Source organism: Haliotis cracherodii, unplaced genomic scaffold (genome assembly GCF_022045235.1).
Source record: "Haliotis cracherodii isolate W230 unplaced genomic scaffold, xgHalCrac1.p SCAF_8, whole genome shotgun sequence".
Lineage (NCBI taxonomy): Eukaryota > Metazoa > Mollusca > Gastropoda > Lepetellida > Haliotidae > Haliotis > Haliotis cracherodii.
The window spans coordinates 55,108,268-55,128,092 of record NW_027266341.1 but is presented as its reverse complement, the minus strand read 5'-3'; the positions used below and the strand labels follow the sequence as shown (position 1 = coordinate 55,128,092).

General features: G+C 37.0%; 1 protein-coding gene across 7 annotated transcripts; it reads right to left on the bottom strand.

The window, feature by feature from the left end:
• Positions 1 to 170: 170 nt before the first annotated feature.
• LOC139449454 (ankyrin repeat domain-containing protein 10-like) lies at positions 171 to 19,658 on the bottom strand. Of its 7 annotated transcripts, none has more exons than XM_071230859.1 (7): positions 19,349 to 19,658; positions 16,092 to 16,244; positions 13,143 to 13,234; positions 11,332 to 11,723; positions 9,665 to 9,781; positions 8,080 to 8,198; positions 6,279 to 6,398 (listed from the first exon to the last, which is right to left on the bottom strand). In XM_071230859.1, exons 1-7 carry the CDS (start codon positions 19,547 to 19,549, stop codon positions 6,360 to 6,362), a joined length of 1,113 nt encoding a protein of 370 aa, XP_071086960.1. In that variant the 5' UTR covers positions 19,550 to 19,658; the 3' UTR covers positions 6,279 to 6,359. The 7 variants fall into 7 exon arrangements, with proteins under 7 accessions (XP_071086961.1, XP_071086960.1, XP_071086958.1 ...); XM_071230857.1 differs by lacking the exon at positions 16,092 to 16,244 and adding an exon at positions 15,890 to 16,048; XM_071230858.1 differs by lacking the exon at positions 16,092 to 16,244 and adding an exon at positions 15,890 to 16,048 and having other exon boundaries at positions 6,312 to 6,398; positions 8,030 to 8,198.
• Between the last annotated feature and the right edge of the window lie 167 nt (positions 19,659 to 19,825).

The window sequence follows — 19,825 nt, the reverse complement described above, 5'->3', positions numbered from 1 at the left end:
TATACATGCACTACAAACAGACTTTGACAGAAGCCAGGATTACAATGTACAGAATGTGTCCAGTCTAAATTTGTATTAATATAGGATTCAGTACTTAGCATCCAGTAAAACCCGAGCTGTTGAAGTCAAACATGTCTTTGTAAAAAACAACAAGATGTCAAGGAGAGAAAACTGATTTTAATGAATTGCAAAAATGTACAATTCTAGACTGGCAAGTGGGACCATACTAGGGTCTGTTTCACAAGCATGTAGAAAATGAAACAATGAACAGTCAGAGGGAAAATCAGATCTGTACACTGTATGATACACGTCTTGATAGATTTGAGAGTAATATATTACTTATTTCAATCAACATTTTATTATTTCCCTGATCAATTACTTTGCACCATTACATGAAAACTGAGGCAATCACAAACAACAAGCTAGCATGGTAGGTCACTAAAACATACGTTCCTAATTATGTACCTAAAAACTGAAATGAAAAGTGATAAAAAAACACCTTATATAGAATCATAAAAGAGCATTTGATATGCACTTACTTATACATAATAACAAATGTTGAAAAACAAATGAACACATCTACACACAAGTATGAGATTACTATCTCCTACACATATGGGACCTGTTGTTTTTCTAGTAACACCAAATGAAAATTGTATACATCATATTTCTGTTATCTCAAATCTGAAAGAATATGTTTCAATATGCAGGGAGTCGCATGCATCTCATAGGAAACAAATAAACAGTTTTTTAAATAATATCATAACCTTCTAGAATACAGAATTATGCATCCCCAGATAACAAGCACCTGTTCGAGACACTAGTTTTAGATGGGGTCATAACAGCACAAATGAAATTTGTAACATCATGACACTAAAAAACAATCAGTTTCATATTATGTAGGGACCACCACCTATTGTTACATAAATCTCAAATGTTGATGCTGTGAAGACTCGGCCTACTTTGAGATAACAGGATCTGAAGTGATGTGGCTCTACTGAATACTACTACTCCTAAAAATCACTATCCAGACACCAAATCTAACACTCAGCCAAAAAATAATAATAATATTTCAAAACTACAAAAACAAAGCACAATTATTCATAACAAGGGTTTCTTTTCCTAATACTTATTTGACACAACTAAAAATAAGCTTCAGTAAGGTCAAAAGCACCACGGTTTGAGTGGGGAACTCATGAAACTTATCAATACAAAAAACAACAACAAACAAACAAACAAAAAACTACAGAAAAGCAACTGATAAAGAACAGTCATCAGAAGATGACAAATGCCCTGGCCCAAACAAATTTGAAAGAAGAAATCATCTGACTGTTACAGTAAGTCCAACTTGTTGAGAGAATTTCTATCTAATCTGTCTGACCGTATACAAGAGTACTCAGTGAGCTATCATAACAATATCATGGAATTGGGATTCATAACTTTGTATTTCTATGTCAGGTACACACCAATTAGAACAGAGTCAATGTAAACTTGTTTCATAAAAAATAAAAATAAATAAAAACAGCTTGAGGCACCACTTTATCCCCTGATTAATACATCTACGAAGTTTGGATGAAGAATTTTGAATAGTTTTTTAGTTCTGTTCCCAAAACAACACCTACCCCTGTTTCAGCTAAGTCTTACTTATTTCCATGGAAAATGGAAAAAAATAAAATTTAAAAGAATTCCTTAATAGCAGAAAGCACCACTTCAGCCTCTGTTTCATACATGTATCAAGTTTGGATGAAAAATCTCTTTTTCAAGTTATGCTCCGGAAACGACATAGAGACGGCAATATGGACAGACAGACCAGATGATGACCATATCCCCAGCATTATATGCCAGGGGAATAAAAAGTACAAAAGAACAAAACCGTTGATGTCAAATTGTTTCAACTTGTCATGAACCTTAACAAGCATAAACCTGGAGCACTGTCAATAGAATATGATCTAATATAAGAGACAGAGGTGTGATCATCAAAGCAAAACAATAAGAGACAAGCACTAGTTTTATTGTGAACAGAAAGAACAACACAACAGCAGGGTCATCCCCGATATCCACCCTATTACATCTCCATTCTGTATACCCTGAACTCATTTACCACCAAAGCTTCGTGTTTCGTAAGTCCAGTTCAACTAACTGCAAAAAGCCATCCAATCAAATAACATGATATAGGTTTTATTTGTTCCTCGACCAGTAGATCCGTTCGCATTCCAGTTATCATTCTCAACTCCCTGGGGAGTATACAACTCAAGCTGTAAAGGGCGCTGAAATCCCCAGACTTCCCTCCCCATCTTAATATTCAAGAAAATCATCTCTTCCAGCATGAAGTTCATTCTAGTTTGCAGCAAAATTCTTTATTTGACATATATCAAGGCAGCTATTTTGAAGGTAGATCTATGCCAGTTTGTCATTAAGAAGAGTCAGTTTGATTGGTTGTTGATCTCAAGCGACTCACGTTATGTGCTAGGTTAGCAATGAGGGAAATGGTGCTCCTGACGTCTCTTCCGCAATGAAACTTTGTTGGTGTATGTGTCCAGGGTATGGATATCATGATGGAATGGAGACGTAATAACTCACTGATCACCAAGGATGAAGCAGGGTACAAATGCACATCATGTAGCATGGATATCAGAGGGACATACCACCAGCTCAGACATACATCAGTCATGCTTGTACACTTGTTTGTCAATAATGGAACAGGAAAATCTACTTAACGCAAAACCAATTAAATTCTTATGAGATTTTCTTTGTCTTATGGGGGTTGAAAAGGTGTTAGTCTTCTAAATCTAAATAAAAGCTATTTAACCCAACAGCATTTACATATTTTCTCCCATGTTTTAAAGTTGTCCATAAAAAATAAAATATAATGAACTGGCTTGGCTTCATACTAAAACAATGAACATGATGCTTGATTGGGATTTCTTACTGCTTTTGACAAGTTCTTAACCTCTTTCTTTTAAACAAGTTCAATTGTAACTCCTACGTTATGATGCAATATTGGAAATATGCAGTTTGTGAAACGAGTACTGAATAAAAGGCAACCCAGCATTTGGCATGTAATCTGTGATCAAGATCCCTCACATTAGGGTGCAGGATCCAGAGGCCTTTCATTGGACTAAGGCTGTAGTGGCCGTTTGTGAAACCGTGAATAAAACAGGAGTGCAGCAGTAAAAAACTTAACATTTTTAGTCTACTAGTCCTCATAATAATAACATATAGCAAAACCCTTAAAAATGGCAAGTTTCTACTAGTCCATATGACACCTTAACTATTGGGCACTTTGGCAAGGACTACAGGACTAGAGCCAATTCCTAACACTGAGAGTGTCATCAATATCCCCGACATTCCAGTGTGTTTGCACCAATGGGTAGAGTCTTGCATGGCATATGGATGATTACAGAATTTTATTTATTGTATGTTCTTTGGAATAAAACTTAAAGGACCATGTCACTGATCCACACAAGAACCAGTACACATTTCCTATCATGTACATGTGTCCGTGCCAAACTAGAACGGGAACTCGAGATACAATCATGTTCAAGTTTTGTTTCTTAGCTGTTTAACACCTGACTCAGCCATATTCCAGCTATATGACGGTGGACTGTAACCAGACAACCCAGTGATTGACATCATGAGCATCGATCCACGCTATTGGGATATGAAGACATGCATCAACCAAGTCAGCGACCCTGACCAGCACCCGTTAGTCGCCTCTTACGACATGTTCAAGGTAGGCTATTGAGACAAATACAAGTAAGAAGTGTGCATTATGTTCCATCAATATTTCTCAAGTTACTTGTTGAAAAGAGTTTACCACTTTGAAGGTTAACGGGCCGACTTATGGCATAAGTACATTAATATCTGCTTGCATCTACCATGCCAGTGTCAAAATATCAGGGCTGGGGTGGGGATCACCTTGAGGCTTGCTCGTATTTGAATCAAAGGACGCCTAAATTATAAACTTTTAACATTAGTGTTGACTAGGACCCCTTCAGCCCTTACTTTCGAAGACTGCGCACTTTACAAATACTTCAAGCATTTGTTCAAATGCATAACATGTGCCAACAAACCCAAATGATTTGGCAATATACATGTACGTGTTACGAGAAATCTTACTGCAATCGTAATCAGTGTTATCTGAGACTTAACATTGGTTATTGCCAAATAACTTGGTAAAACTTATCTTCAAGCATGAAAAAACCATGATAAACAATACATATCAAATTCAACAACATATAAAAAATAGAGCACTTTAATATTACATTAACTTACACACAACAAATAGAAAACACAATCAATTAAACCTCTTTGGAAAATTCAAAATAGTTCCGGAAGAATAATTTTCTTCAACACGGCTACCTCATATGGTCATACAAGATCAATAGCAACGCCAATGTTGTGCTCAAAAATACATATTCTTTGTCTTTGGGCAATGTTTTGGTTAACATCGTTAGGCCAGTAAACTCACCAAAATAGTTTTGTTTCCGATCCTAGACAAAACATAAATCTAATGCATGGGCCTGCTCCCCTCCCTCCATTAAATGCATGTGCATGAAAATGTTGCATACAAGTGGCAAAGATGTCTTAACTTGTTTATTAGTGTCATTACCAAGTTAAATTCTTACGTTTGAATAAATAAAATGCTATGCCATACATACTATGCCTTTACAATAAGCTGTATAACACATATTGTTAGTGCTATTTTGGCAAGTACAAAAAATCTGCAGCACTGAACGTCCATTAAATTGTAACACACAATGACACCAGTCACATTGTGCTTCTTGAAATATTTACTCTTCCAAAAGACACATCTTGGAAAAACTTTAATTCAAGGTTCACTCTGATATGCAGGTTATTGTTTGCATAATATGTTGAAATGAAAGCAATGAAAGCATCACCTTTCAATTACTGGGTTAAATATAGACCCTAGGGGTGAAACAATACATCGGTGCACTGTGAGTTTTCATGCCACGATACGATACATTTTTTACTGTGTCGATGCAAGACGATACACTTGCTAAAATAAATTACTTACTACTTGTCTTACGACACCCCCACCCCACTTTTTATCAGTCAAATATTGCAAAATGTCTTGTAATTGGTGTTTTAAGTTCACTACTCAAAATAGCCACTACGGACATGTGTCAACAGCTAGCTTTTCTTTTGAAATTGCTCTGAAATATAGTCAAGAAGTTTCCACATGATTTGACGTAAATATCACAATACATATCCTATCGTGACCTTGCTGCATCTTATCACCCCTAATAGACCTCACATCAAAAGCCTTATAACATCACAAACATTCCATCACAAAGTCCAATTTGTCCATCAATGCAATATTATGTCAACTTCTTGAACATACATGAACTCATCTACTAACTCATTATAGATTTCTTTACGATTACAAAAGACACACACCAACTAGCAAATTACCATAAAGGAACCTATGCAACAGAAATATCCCTATTTCTGATATCGATTAACAAACTAACTAGAACCCTAACTGGGATTACAGACTGCGAGGCAGGATCTGATCTGATCTCCATGATGTCAGCTATTGATGAAGAGTTGCTGCTGAACAAACTTCAGACAAATCATGACAATTGAAGCTGTGGATGTGCATTATAAATGCAGTTGATAACAGCAGGGGTAAACTGTTTGCCTATGGGACAGCCAAAGTGGCACATGAACAATTACACATAGAGCACGACTTCACCAGTCGGCTTTTTAATGGACTCTACCACTGCGTGCTGAACATGGTCTTCACACCAAATAAGGTAGGAGAACCACCATTTTAGGGTTTGGGTTTATTTCCAGCTAAAGTAAGTTCACAAATGAGTGGGCACAGCTGTATTAAAGGGGAACACTATTACCTGCATGAATAGAATAGTGTGTATGGTTTTACGCTACTTTTAGCAATATCACAGCGAAATGTGGGAAATAAACCCAGGCCTTAGGCATAACGAGTGAATGCTTTAACCACTAGGCTACCCCACTGCCCACCTACACAAATAAATAAACATGACCTTAAATAAATGTTTAAATACTAAACATCAATAAGTTATGCATATTAAACAGCAGGCATGACATTGCACCTGAACAAAAAGCTTTCCTTAGTTCTGAATGTCCAGAATAACTAAACTGGCTATAAATTCAGGTAACATGATCTTCCCAACAATGACTATGCTTGGAAACAAATAGTTGTTGAGACCTTGATCTGTGTTTCACTATAAATATTTAGTGTTGACTTGCAAAAGAGTTGACTAGGACACTGTCATAACCTTCCTGCACCACCACGGTATTGTGGTGCTCAACCATGCTGCAGGGAACTTGCATGTCAATGGACGATTCAGCTATCACAAAAGCTTGCTTGGGTGACTGGCTTGGGTGGGAATCTGGAAAGAATTAGACTTGTATTAATATTTGAAAACTATCCTAACTTTTAATCACTCTAAACATTACATTCACAACAGATATATCATTGAAAGAAACAGCAAAAGCCAACAACCTAAGTTCTATACCAAGTGGATGTTTTACCGTGAACTAGCTAATTCTGGAGCTCAGTGATCTGGGTTTAATATGTACATAGTTATTGCTCACTTAAACTTGTTTTGATGTCATTATATCACACCCTTTTTATGGCTTAGTAAAGAAAGTGAGTGGATGTGAGTGAATGAGTGTCACTGTCCAACTTAAAACTACATCTGAGTTCATAATATCCAGACCTCTAATATGACTATCAATCTTACTAGTAATATCACCATGCATAACCATAGCTTCATTTATTTATTAACATTGTTTGTGTTGTCTAAACTTGTCCATATCTTTTCTTACTTGGCCCAGGCACTACCCTTGCTTTTATCTGTAACAGGGACTCAGAAATGAAATATCATTTTAATTTTTTTTTGAAATTGTGATATCAAACCAAACTGGTTACTCTAAGAGTCCTACACAACACCGTGTCAGTAAATGTTGTCTAGCTCCATAGTCTGTTTTAGTCAGCAATATTACAGCTATGTCAAGAGGGCCTATACTAATCTGAACCTGTGGTTACGAACATGAGCACCAATCTTCAGGGACACACAAGCAGTCAAGTCCCACTGTGTAATGACCAGCTCAGCGATAGGAACTAACAGTTTCAGTCAACTAGTCCTTATAATGATAATATATAGGAAAACTCTTAAAAACAGCAAATTTCTACTAGTCCTTAGTATACCCTAACTATCTGGCAGTTTGGTAAGGACTACAGGACCAGTGCCAATTTTTAACGCTGCCAGCTCAATCTGTCAGGTTTTGTTTTCTTTGTGTGTTGTTTAACGCCGCTCTCAGCAATATTCCAGCAATATGACGGCTGTCAAGCATGGGTCGTTGAAGACCAATTCTAACCCCGATCTTCACGGGTCTAGCTCTTGTGACAAGCATGAGACACTGGTGACCTATCACATCCAGGGATCATACCAGACAGATATACATATCAGCTAAATATATCTAGTGTTAGAATTTAAAGGGAGGTGCTGGGATCCTTGATGGTTCTTGTCTTATCAAAATGATCTGAGGATTCCCTGCTCAATTATGTCTTAACTTGGACAAGGAACCATTGGCTGTCATTTTTAATTTTGAACACCTAAAGCAGATTTGAGAAAAACACATACTTAGACATTAATCGAGATTTGTTTAAGAATTCTTAATACATTTATTATCATACATGTACAGCTAATGGATGCTAATCTTTTACCGATGCGAGTTAGAGAGAGCAAGTTCAAATTTTACATTCCATTGACAATATTGTAGCCATATCATGATGAGAATAAGCTAATAATTAGAAACTATGAATTTTAAAAGAAAAGATACTGGTTTCAAATAAGCAAAAAAATATCTCTCATATAGCATTGCGCTAAACATGCTAAATTTATTCCATCTGAGCATTCATAAACATCTCTAGCTTAAGCCACTGGTAAACCTGGTCATATTCCACTGTCAAATTCATCCTCATTATTTACAAACAACAATATCAAATAGGCCATACTTTTATACAAAAGCTCATATCATATGAGATTGCAGGGCTAAACATTTAACTGGAATGTCTTGATTCTGGCTGATCACATGACACGAAGAGGATCCACTCGAAGGCATGGGATTGGTAGGGTGGAAAGGTTCATCCGGGTCCATGGAGCAAGGGGGGATAACTCTTGCTTCTGTGTGGAGAAAATCTGGGAGTAAGCTTAAGACACATCCTGAAGCTTCCATGAAAGTCATCATGGAAAAAGATGGGTAACCATGGTAACAAGAAATATTTCATCACACATAGCAGATATCATGCATTATGTGAATAATGAATAAAATGCCTTCTTGGGAAAGTATTTAGTGTGGGGTTTGAAAGTGTTAATCATTTATATGAAATTTGAAATCATGTCATACTATTTCAAAGAGTACTCAAACTTAGCCTTGGGCTCTGTAACTTTCATGCTTACCTGGCTCATGGCAGCGACACACTTGGAACACTCTCTAACTCTGATCTTAGTTTAGTTAACATTTACAGGCTTTAGAGGGACTAAACTTTCAGATGACTGTTTGCATCATTAATATGCATAAATACTCCAATACGTAACCAAATGAAAACCTGCATCCAGTTTGAATCGAGACATTTCACATACGACACATCAGGTATCAGATTATTCATAAATATACAAAAATCTTTATATGAATGACAGACCATATGTCAATTTTCATTCACCATATATCATTCAGAGCCACAAGTCTTGAGACGTGTGTGTGGTCAATATACTGATGTAAATCTACATGTCAAAAAGATTTCAGGTAACAGAAACAAAAGAGGCAATAAGCTCATACAGACCCTTTGAGTCAAATAGGCTGGGAATGTAAATATCACAGTCTATCACTTAATGAAACCTCTTTTATAACGTTTATCAAAACTTGTGTACTTATTTTTTTACAAAATGTTTCAGAATGATGTCATAGTATTTGAATATTGGGACCCTCGAAAACTTCAATGTTAAACATTTGGGTCATGGTTAGTACTTGCTGTATATAAACGTTAAAAACCACCACCATGAACTACCACGAGTGTGTACAGTTGCTACAGTAGGTACAAGCGTGCTGCTGACATCCTGAATGGGCTTTACACTACATGTTAGATGCACAGTGAGGGTGAGTGAGTGCGTTTTTTAGGACACTTTTAGCATTACTCCAGTAACATCACGTCATGAATTTTACAAATTGAACATGGGCCTCCAGCATACGCTTTAACCATTCGGCTACCCGACCGCCCAGCACAACATTACTTGTGGTGTATTAGACCTGAGGCCTTCTGACGAACGAAGTTTCTTAAATATCAAACAGCAACACTATTCTAGATCACTTTGCTTATGTGTGTGCAGGGTATTGATGCGACAGGGTATCAAATACTGTCATTTCAGCATTTTCAAATTTCTTGTCTCTAAAACATGAAAAACCCTATCAATGGTATCATGGATGGTCATTTCACCAACATGTAGCAATGCACAATGTAAATATGAATATTGAATTAATTTCAAGAGAAGCAAAAAGTTTTCATGATAATGTTACAGCGTTACAGCTAAGCCAGCTCACCTCACAAGAAAGAGACAGACAAGTCAGCAGAAGAAAAGTGTAGACTGTGTACCTGGCGAGTGACTGTCTGACGTATCGCTGGGATTGGCGGAGATGGCCAGAATAGCATTGTATGAACTCAGTATATTGTTATTGTGAGATGTGGCCTCAACATGGTGTGAAGGCCGCTCTGTGAAAAAGAAGGAGTCGCCTGTGACCATTCTAGTATCACAGAGAAACAATTTCAGGGTCAAAATTCACTACCATAAGGAAACATAATATCTCAACAGAGAGATTGTGCAAGGAATGGAAGAGAAAGGAGTTAGTCGTGATGTTACAGTAAAGGGAAGTACTTGCTTGGCATTACAATACTGAATGAAAATACTGAAGCATTTATGTATCTTTAGCAGTAACAAATAGCGTCAGCATGTAAGTGTTAGAAATCCTGCTTGTGAACGCAATTCTGGTCTGAGCCTAAGTTTCCTGGAAGAGTTCTGAAATCTTTGGGGGGCTTACACGGTAAGGTAAGTGAATGAGTGAAATTGGTTTAACTTCTCTTTGAACAGTTACATCACGCATGGCAGCATGGGAGGAATGCCCGAAATGATGCAGACCTGAGAGCATTTATCACTTTGGTGAAACCCACAAAAGCACAGGTATATTTGTTGTATGACACTGCACTCAGCAATATTCCGGCTATATGAGTCTGTAAATAATCAAGTCTGGACCAGACAATCCAGTGATTGACATCATGAGCATCGATCTACACAACTGGGATGCGGTGATATGCATCAACCAAGTCAGCGAGCCTGACCACCCAATCACGTTAGTCTCCTCTTACAACAAGCATAGTCTCCTGTTACGGCAAGCATGGGTTGCTGTAGACCTGAAGGTATGGTGGTGACAAACAAATCTGGGAATTGAACTCATGACCATAGGATTCTGGCACACATAATAAGAGAAGGATGGGAGACACAGAGTTTAACTTTACTTCTGATTGTATTGGTTGTGGTCAAGTTCTGTAAAACTCAACTCATTTTCAAGTTAACCCAGCATGTCCTGCAGGCTAATTACATGCCGGGGACACCCTGTTAATAATATTGGTGATAAATACATTGCGTGTTGAGATATTCATGGTAGATGGTCTATCTATCAGCAGTGAGAACATGCAGACATGCAGCTACTAAAATACACCAAGAGGCGTTAGCTAGGTTATATTATCATCATCCCTCGAACAATATTTCCTCATAACAGTGTTTCTGATTGATGCGATTCATTATGGTTCAAATTAATGTCAGGCATTAGACATAGACATTTTGGGCATTAGACACAAAGGGTTAAAATTTAGATCCTCATAGCTAGAGGACAGAAATGGAGGGTCAATAATTGTGTTCAGAATTCAATAACCGTCTTGTAGGGATAGACACAGCCAATAGTCTTTAATCCGAGACCAGTGAAAATCTAAAGGGACTAGTTGATTTCTCCCAAACTCGAGTTACTTTACATAAACTGCTAGTCTCGTATGAGGTTAGGACATAAACAATGGTGTCTATCCTGTCTTGCAATCTGAAACACTGCTTACACAACATATGAACCTCAAAACCCTAGCCCACATGACTAAAACTCATCCCACACAAAATCTCTTATAAGTTGAAGAATCCCTCAACAACCCGTCTAATCATTTTTCTGCTTTGGGTTTCTATCAACACCATCACAGCATTAAAGTACTGAGAAACCAACCATCACATCGCCTTCTTTTGAAGACCTCTTCTTCCAATTCATCTCTTCCCCGTTTCATTCCACAGAAACCGTTCTGGTCCATATTAACGCCATTGGTAACTTGGTAACCAGTCATATGTGTTTTGTGCATAGATTCTTCAGAATGAGTGTCCATATCGGTGTCCCCATTAGGATGTTGATCCCCACAGAGATGCTCCTTCTCACTATTCGCATCGTTCATGTGATGAGACAACATTTCAGTGTTATTATTATTGCAGGTGTGAGTCTGGACAATGTTGGCTGCCATGGATTGCTGTTGAAACTGCAGTGATTTCTCCAGACTGATAGCACACTCTGAGTACCCTCCAATGGAGGCTACCTGGGCGGCAGTATGACCACTATGATTCCTCAACCTGCCAAATAAAGTGTATGTGTTTAGAAAAAGAGGAATATTGGATGTAATCTATGCAGGGATTGACTGGCTGCAAAATATCTATATGCACACAAATTGTGAATGGATGCAATTAATTCACATTGTGAATACTCAACGGTCCAAAAAAGCATGGCTGTTAGAATCATGAAAACTAATAATAAATAGATTTCATTTTAAGTAAAACTGGTATATCTATTCTTGTAAAAAATTTACACTTTTGAGATGAGATATGACATCAGTAAAATCCTTGGAAATCAAGTGAAGCCTGCTACTGTTCGCCAGCCTGGGACTAGAGACTGTATCTGAAAGACATGGGATTACTGAGAACAGAAACTGTCCCATACTTGTCATTCAGACCTATTTTATAGAATGAATGAACAGAGGTAGAGATTATTATATAGGCATGTGTGTCCTACTGATTTTTCCATATGAGTGTAAGAATTCTTGTATGTCCTGAGTGAGAGCGAGACACTAGTTACAAGTCATTAAGAACTACCATTATTGGAATTTTACTTGTCCCTCAACACACATTAGAAATCTTAGGCTAGAGGACTAGCGCCAATTTTGAAGGCTGCACCCTAGAGTCTAACTGTAAATAGCAGTCTGTGCCACAAACTTTGAGCATGCAAGCCAGAAACATGGCACCTAACCATTACATTTTAGTGTTATCATATGGACTACTATCTTCTGAAGTTACTAGACCAAACAGAATTTTATTAGACTCACTGCAGCCTTTGGACTAGTGGCTATAATCGGAAGCTGAAATAGCATGAAATTTCTTTTGAAAGTTGTTTTGTGGTTGTATCACATAATCTCACATGACTTTCCCATTGAACATCTTTCATGTTAAGAAATCATTAAATCTAAAAGTTTTCAGTGTTAAAGAATTGTCTTAAGGACTAGTTAATGACGAGCAATCACTAATCCTTGAGTCTAGTGCAGGAAATATCCAGCTTTCTTACACTGTTTGACAAGATGAGGAGGCAGGTTGTACTTTAGCAATACAAAACAAGAGTTTGCCACTAACGTTTCTAAATCCCGCGCCCCTGTTGCAGAATTTATGACATAATCAAATCTAAACAAACCCTAACCTTTTTTAACCGAGGTGGAAGAAGAGTTTGGAACCTAAGTCCATCTTGTTGCCATGGAAACGTAAAAAATAAAAATTTCTAAAATTTCTTAATAACAAAAGGCACCAGTTCAGCATGTAATTGACAGACCTGCAAAGTTTCATGAAAAATATTGAATGGTTTCTGGGTTATGCTCTGGAAAAGAAACGTGACGGACGGAGCCTGTTTTTATGCATAGTTGGCGGGGGATAAAAATATAAAACAGTTTTAGTAGGACCGACAAATATTTTTCAGAATACTCCAAGACATGATGTACAAAGTGTACACACCCTATTGCAGCTCCCTGTGCCACCAGTAGACTGACACACTCCATACTGCCTGATCTGGCAGCCTTGTGTAGCGGTGTCTCCCCACAGTAATCCTGAAGAAAAGTATTATCTTGTCACGACATGTTTATAGAAGAAGAAGAAGAAATAATATTTCCAATGTACAGCAAACTGCTGAAACATTTGTACATGAATGACAAAAAGGCTTTAAAAATAACTATTACACAGATAAAGTTCTGAATCTGAGAAGGGCGGTTGGGTAGCCTAGTGGTTAAAGTGTTCGCTCGTCACATTGAAGACCCGGGTTCGATTCCCAACATGGGTACAATGTGTGAAGCCCTTTCCTGGTGTCCCCCGCCGTAATATTACTGGAATATTGCTAAAAGTGGCGTAAAACCACTCACTCACTCTGAATCTGAGATATTATCTTGTATATTCTTAATTCGTAATTTTGATAGAAAACAAATGTCAATGTGAAGTGCAGGCACAACAATGATCATCATGATGATATTGCTGATAAAGTCATTCTTTATTGTAGATACAGTCTGCACACAGACACCACTGTAACCTAACTTTACCTGCCACATTTTTGGGATAAAAATTGTAAAAACTCTTTCATAAATACAAAATGGCATCTTTAGCACTAAATACACTTTGACGGAACCCACATCCAATATTAAAGCTAATCCAAACTCAGGGCTAATTCTAGGCTGGGGCCTTGAGCTTTTAGCCCCTAAATTGAAAAAAGGCCCACATTTCCAAATACAATGGGGTATCTTAACATTGTGCTGTATGGGTGATACTCTGGAATATTAGAAATCTTCACATAAAAGGCCCATGTCCGAAAATTCCTAGAGAGTACCCTGCAAACTTTATACCATGTTAATTTGACATGCATTGCTCCCTTGCTCATTTCATAAAGAAAGCTCTAAATTCACATTATAAACAAAAGATATAGCTTCAAAAAAAGTTTATTTTGATATATACTGAAGTATTAAGTAGTTGCTATTAACAAATGATTAAAGGCTTTTAATTGTAATATTCTTTCAAGTACACAGTTAAATTCAGTTGAGATTTTGATTATTTAACTTGTCATGGATGTGCTGTCTTTCTAGATTGTGAGTGAGCGAGTTTGGTTTTATGCCACTTTTAGCAATATTCCAGCAATATCACAGCGGGGAACACCAGAAATGGGCTTCATACATTGTACCCATGTCGGGAATCGAACACGGGTCTTCGACATGACCAACGGATGCTTTGACCCGGGTTACTGAAGACCTATTCTACCCCGGATCTTCACGGATCTAAACTAGACTTGGTACTTTAATCTAGACAGTCATGGCACAGGACTGGGAGAACTAGTGTTCATTCTAGTTGAACAAAATATGGGTCTTTTTTGTCCCTTCATCATGTTCTACTAAAACTAACACATTTTACATATTTTATAAACTACCAAAAACAACAAGCAAGGAATAAAAGAGTGCCACTCATGAAAATATTAACTTTGTCTGGTCACTATACATGTGACACATGTATGTTCTTTGAAAAGAAAAAACAATTGTCTATGTATTCGATCTTGACATTTCTCTGGGATTTCCCCATTTTGTAGCATGGTACATCCACTTGTTAATCTGGGACCCCTACAATTAAATGCTGCGAGTTTCATGGACCTCACGCATGCAAATCCCTGAAATGGATGCTAGCTAGCATCTATGGATTTCTCTTGGACCTGGTGTTCAACTCACTGACATTCAGAGTCATGAATGGAGGCTGTGATTTGACTGTGGCCTTCAATTTCGTTTGCATAATCCACCATAAACCTGTCATTTTCCAGTTTGATATAGGACAAAAATAATTCAAGCGTTTGAAAACGCTTGCCATTCCAGTTAGAGTATCAAAGATGATTTTAAGCCAATCATATCAACATTTAAATTGATCAGACTGTTGAGAGCCAATTAAACATCCTTTTTCATGTGTCAGGTACTGCAATCGGCATATATACTTTGCAATAATGCTCCCAACAGCCTGCAATCAGGATATATACTATGCAATAAAGATACCTGATATTTTGTTCCTAGCATATCTAACAGGAAGTTAATGAATGTGTCAGGCCATATGATACAGCTTGCTCATAACATTACAAATATCATATATACAAATTGCTCTATTCTGATGTAAACATGTGTAGCATGTTGACAATGGTTTATGCGAAAAGTAACTGTTATGCTTACAATATGAGATTCTACTGTTTGCACCCTACTGCCTCACTTAGGTCATAATTCCATGCTCTAGTATGACCAATGTAGTGTAGATTTTTCTGATCATGCCTGGATTGCCAGCACATTTATGAAAATACCAATTTCATACAACATAAATGATGACTTCAAATAGCATTAACATTATCTGGATTCAGTTCAATGGATGTTATAGTCCACAAGCTCCATATTGTAGACTTAATATATTCTACTCTTAAACACTGACCTTTCATAAATGTGGACCAGCGATAGAAACTAACAGTTTTAGCCCACTAATCCTTATAACGAAAACATATAGCAAAACACTTAAAAAGGGCACATTTCCACTCGTCCTTATTTTACCTTAACTATTAGCAATGATTAGGCAGTTTGGCAAGGACTATAGGACTAGTGCCAATTTCTAATGCTGCGTACTAACTTGATAACATATTTGTTACACAGGGGCATTACACGAGGTCACAAAACTAGGCTTGTCTACAGCATGCACTTATTTACCTGAATACTAGGCTCAGTCCCTGCCTGAAGGACCCACTGCAAGCAGTGGGGGTGCCCTGACATTGCAGCCAGATGAGCAGGAGTTACCTGGGATCGATTCGATTGCACAACTGGGGAGCCATCTTTCGACATTGACACAAGCTTTCTCAGGATATCAAGCTACAAACCAAAGTTAACATTTCAGTTACTGTATTGGATTTACCTGTCTGTTGATGGAAGCACCACAATGCAACAACCATTTAAGGCAGTATATATTGTCCCCTAACGCAGCAATGTGGGCGGGGGTTTGGTGGAAGCGAAGTGTAGCGGCGTCGCAGCTTGCACCATGCTGAAGTAGCTGCATAAGGCACGTCAACTAAAATCACAATGCACACACAACACTTAACTATGAAATATGAACATGAACTAAATGGGCTAACCCAAAGGATGGGGGCCTTTCTTCTACTCTTCTTCGCAAAAGCTAAACATGCTGAACTACATACAAAAGAACAGAAATGTTGTAAGGCATGACCAATAAAATTCCTTGTTTTGTGAAATCAAAATATAGGTTTACTGATGAAATTAATCTAAAATACAATGCACATGTGCAACAGCCTAGACTCTACAGTGATCCAGCATTACCCACATCTGCCCCGACTGCCTGTAGACAGTGATTAGGGTGGAAACAAGTGGCACATTCTACTTCAGTTTCATGATTATCAAAAAGGGCATCTTTGTAAATCTTTATAACATCACCATGATTACCAGTTTATAACCCAGAGGATATTTAGAATATGAATGTCTCAAATAGGTATAACTCTAAAACCATTGAGTTGTCAGGCTGTGCCAAAACAGTTTCTATCTTAACATTTTTCAAATGTACAATCACAAATTTGCATTTTTGGATCATTTTCAACTGCTTTTAGAGTTAATATATGGCCTGTAATAATGATTAGAATTTGCTCAGATAAAATGACAGAAATATATATTACTAGACCTGGGCTTTGGACTAATAATAATATATAAAGTAAGACTGTGTTAACACATAACATGTTTAACATTAACACGATTCATAGATACATGAAATATTTTTTGTAAATCAATCTATTTTGCTGTGAAGTTGCAGGAGACAAATGTCATTATGACATTTTCATGATTTCAGCAAATTACTTGAAGACATTCTGGATGACAATCAGTCAATGTCCAACATAACCAAATGTCCAACGTAACCGAATGTCCAACGTAACCAAATGATCTGAAACACTGCTTCAGTTGTGAGACTAACCCTGAGGCCTGCATATTTATGCCGATTTACAAAAGACACAATGAATAATCAATTACCTCAGTAGTCCCACGGACACCTCTTTTATTCAAAAATATTTAATTTACCAGTTAAGCAATAATCATGAGTGACCACAGATAACCACCATTCAAATATTATGATAAATATGTGCATAAATATCTACTGCCCCTAGATCTTGAACTGTCACCACAAAATATAATCAAACAAAATTTAACCAGTCACCAGATTCAGAAATGGTTTCACATAACATTATCCATGTCTTCTATCAACTAGTGGCACTTTCCAATGCTGTAAATGGTTAGATCTCTAGTATTCAATTTGAACATTGCTCCTTCATGGCAACGTTAAGATATGTTTCCCCTCTGGTATAGTATGGCAATCTTATCAACATTATTTGTATTAAATAAAAACGACTAACACTGCCAAGTGTCATATTTCAAAGATACCCAAATCATGTAAATGTTAAGCCTTTGTCATAAAGGTTGACTGAAAAGAACAAATATTAGTATTAATTTCACCATAAGCATGTATCACGACCAGTAAAACTTCTTAACTTGGGGCAAGTCTACTACTCAAAGAGAACTAGATTGCCTTAAATTTGAAAAAGGCTAGAATAAAGAGCAAAAATTCAGTGTCCTGTATTTGCACCCCCCCCCCCCTCCCCCACACACACACACCTCCAATGTCCCATCTAGTCCTGATCAGATGAAAAAAATCCTAATATTTTTCGAGTAGTTTCACCATGTTCATGTGTTTTTGATCATGTTTATTATACCTTCACACTATGTAACCATGGTATTAATATATGGCAAGGGTTACTTTGAATTTGAGAAAAAAAAGAAGCATGGATGACAATGAAAAATTTCAAATAATTGCAACAGAAACATGATAAAGTATATGAGAAATGGAAACAAACATTAATGTATCACTGAATGTCATTTATGATGATACTCAATAAATACCTTCTCTCATAAACAAAGTTGAATGATTGATAAGCAACAGGTGTGTATCAGTAAATGTCACAGGAGAGTAACACATGACACGGGCCAACAGCACTGTACAACATGTAGCATGTTTGGAATAGCACAGACTGTCATAGCCTGAATGTGACAATACAACAAACAATATCATAAACAATAAACATCATAAACATGGAAAGCCAAACATAACATAATCACATGTTCTAGTGTCAAAGACTTTGTTTAACATAATAATGGTTCAGTCTGTGACTTCAGCCACTAGTCTGAAAGTCTGATACAGTTTCTTTCAGTCTTGTGTACGTTCCTAATAAATGTTGTACATTAACCAGTTAACACTAGGATCTACTGAAAATAATGTCAATGTCACAGGTTGGGTAGTATTTTGAAGAGACAGGGTTCATACAGAAATTCTTCGGCATTTGTATGTTCTTAGTGGCAAATAATAAATTCAATTCAAATAAAACAATTTGAAAATGAAATATATCAGATATCATTTACATCATTATCATTTGTATTTTAAAGAAGTTCAACTGACCCTAGTGGTATGGTAGTATAGTTATATTCTAAATGAATTAATTAAAAAACGTCAGAAAGCTTTTACAAGGCTAATCATGATTCGTAGTGTAGGGCCTATATCTACAAGATAATGCTAGCTTACATTTTAACATGATAACACTGGTTAATGACCTCTGGACTGTTCAAGATGAGACATTCCAAATATTTCCAGGCTTATTATCATGATTAGGAACCTCATTAATACATGGTAATCAATTTGTCATCTTTCTAAAAAATCTGATAGTAGTGACATTTCATGTTAAAACACACTTCTTTTGAACAATGTTTTTGTTTTAAATTGGCTGAAGCATGATGAATGTACAGGTTGCACCAGAAGTGCTTAATTATTTAGCAGCTAGGGTTTGGCCGGTTTCTAACATTGCAAGTGCATTGAGATGCCTTCGCATTGATTTGTCAATTTGACTTCAGATGTATAAATAGAAGTTGCCTATTCACATAATTCAGTTCGACAGCCTCATTTTCTTTCCGAGTTGTATTATTTTCCACTGATCTATAAATAGACCGAACGGCCTTGTCAACAGTATGCCTACACACTTATCAGCTTATGTCTATCTCGCTAAGTGCTGCATATAGCTTTCTGTTAAAACAGAAAAAAAGTATGATTATGGTTGACATTATTACTTTTCCAAAGTGTGCTGCCCAGTGAACAGGTGTCCATCCGTAAAATCCGTCCTCTTCGTATAGATCAAATCGTCCTGTTTTCAACAAAGACACAGTTCTTTCCATATCGCCATCACGAATAGCAGTGTGCAGTGGATATTGACTTTCAAGCAAAGCCTCGTTCTGTTTGCTCAACCAACTGTTGTCTTTTGATTCATCCATGATTATCAACTGTAACTTTACTGTCCTCAATTCAAATCATGTCCTTATTTTAGTCTGTGAGATGAATTTTGAATGACTTATCACCCGCCAAACACTCGTCAAGGCAGACGACGGGTCATGCTGTGATCCGGGCACCTGTCGGCACAACGAACACATTTTCCTGACTATATATTCTGATCTAGTTATTCATTAATCGTGACTACATGTGTATGCTGGAGCCATCAATCTTGCATGATTTTAAAAATTCATTTTATATTTACCATATAATCTAGGAGA

Excerpts from the sequence above, each read along its gene's own strand:
- LOC139449454 (XM_071230857.1), bottom strand. The coding sequence starts at position 19,549 with ATGGATGAATCAAAAGACAACAGTTGGTTGAGCAAACAGAACGAGGCT. Across the intron at positions 11,724-13,142 it reads GCACAGGGAGCTGCAATAGG|GTTGAGGAATCATAGTGGTC; the intron begins GTGTGTACACTT and ends TTTATTTGGCAG. Across the intron at positions 9,782-11,331 it reads CAAAAGAAGGCGATGTGATG|AGCGGCCTTCACACCATGTT; the intron begins GTTGGTTTCTCA and ends TCTTTTTCACAG.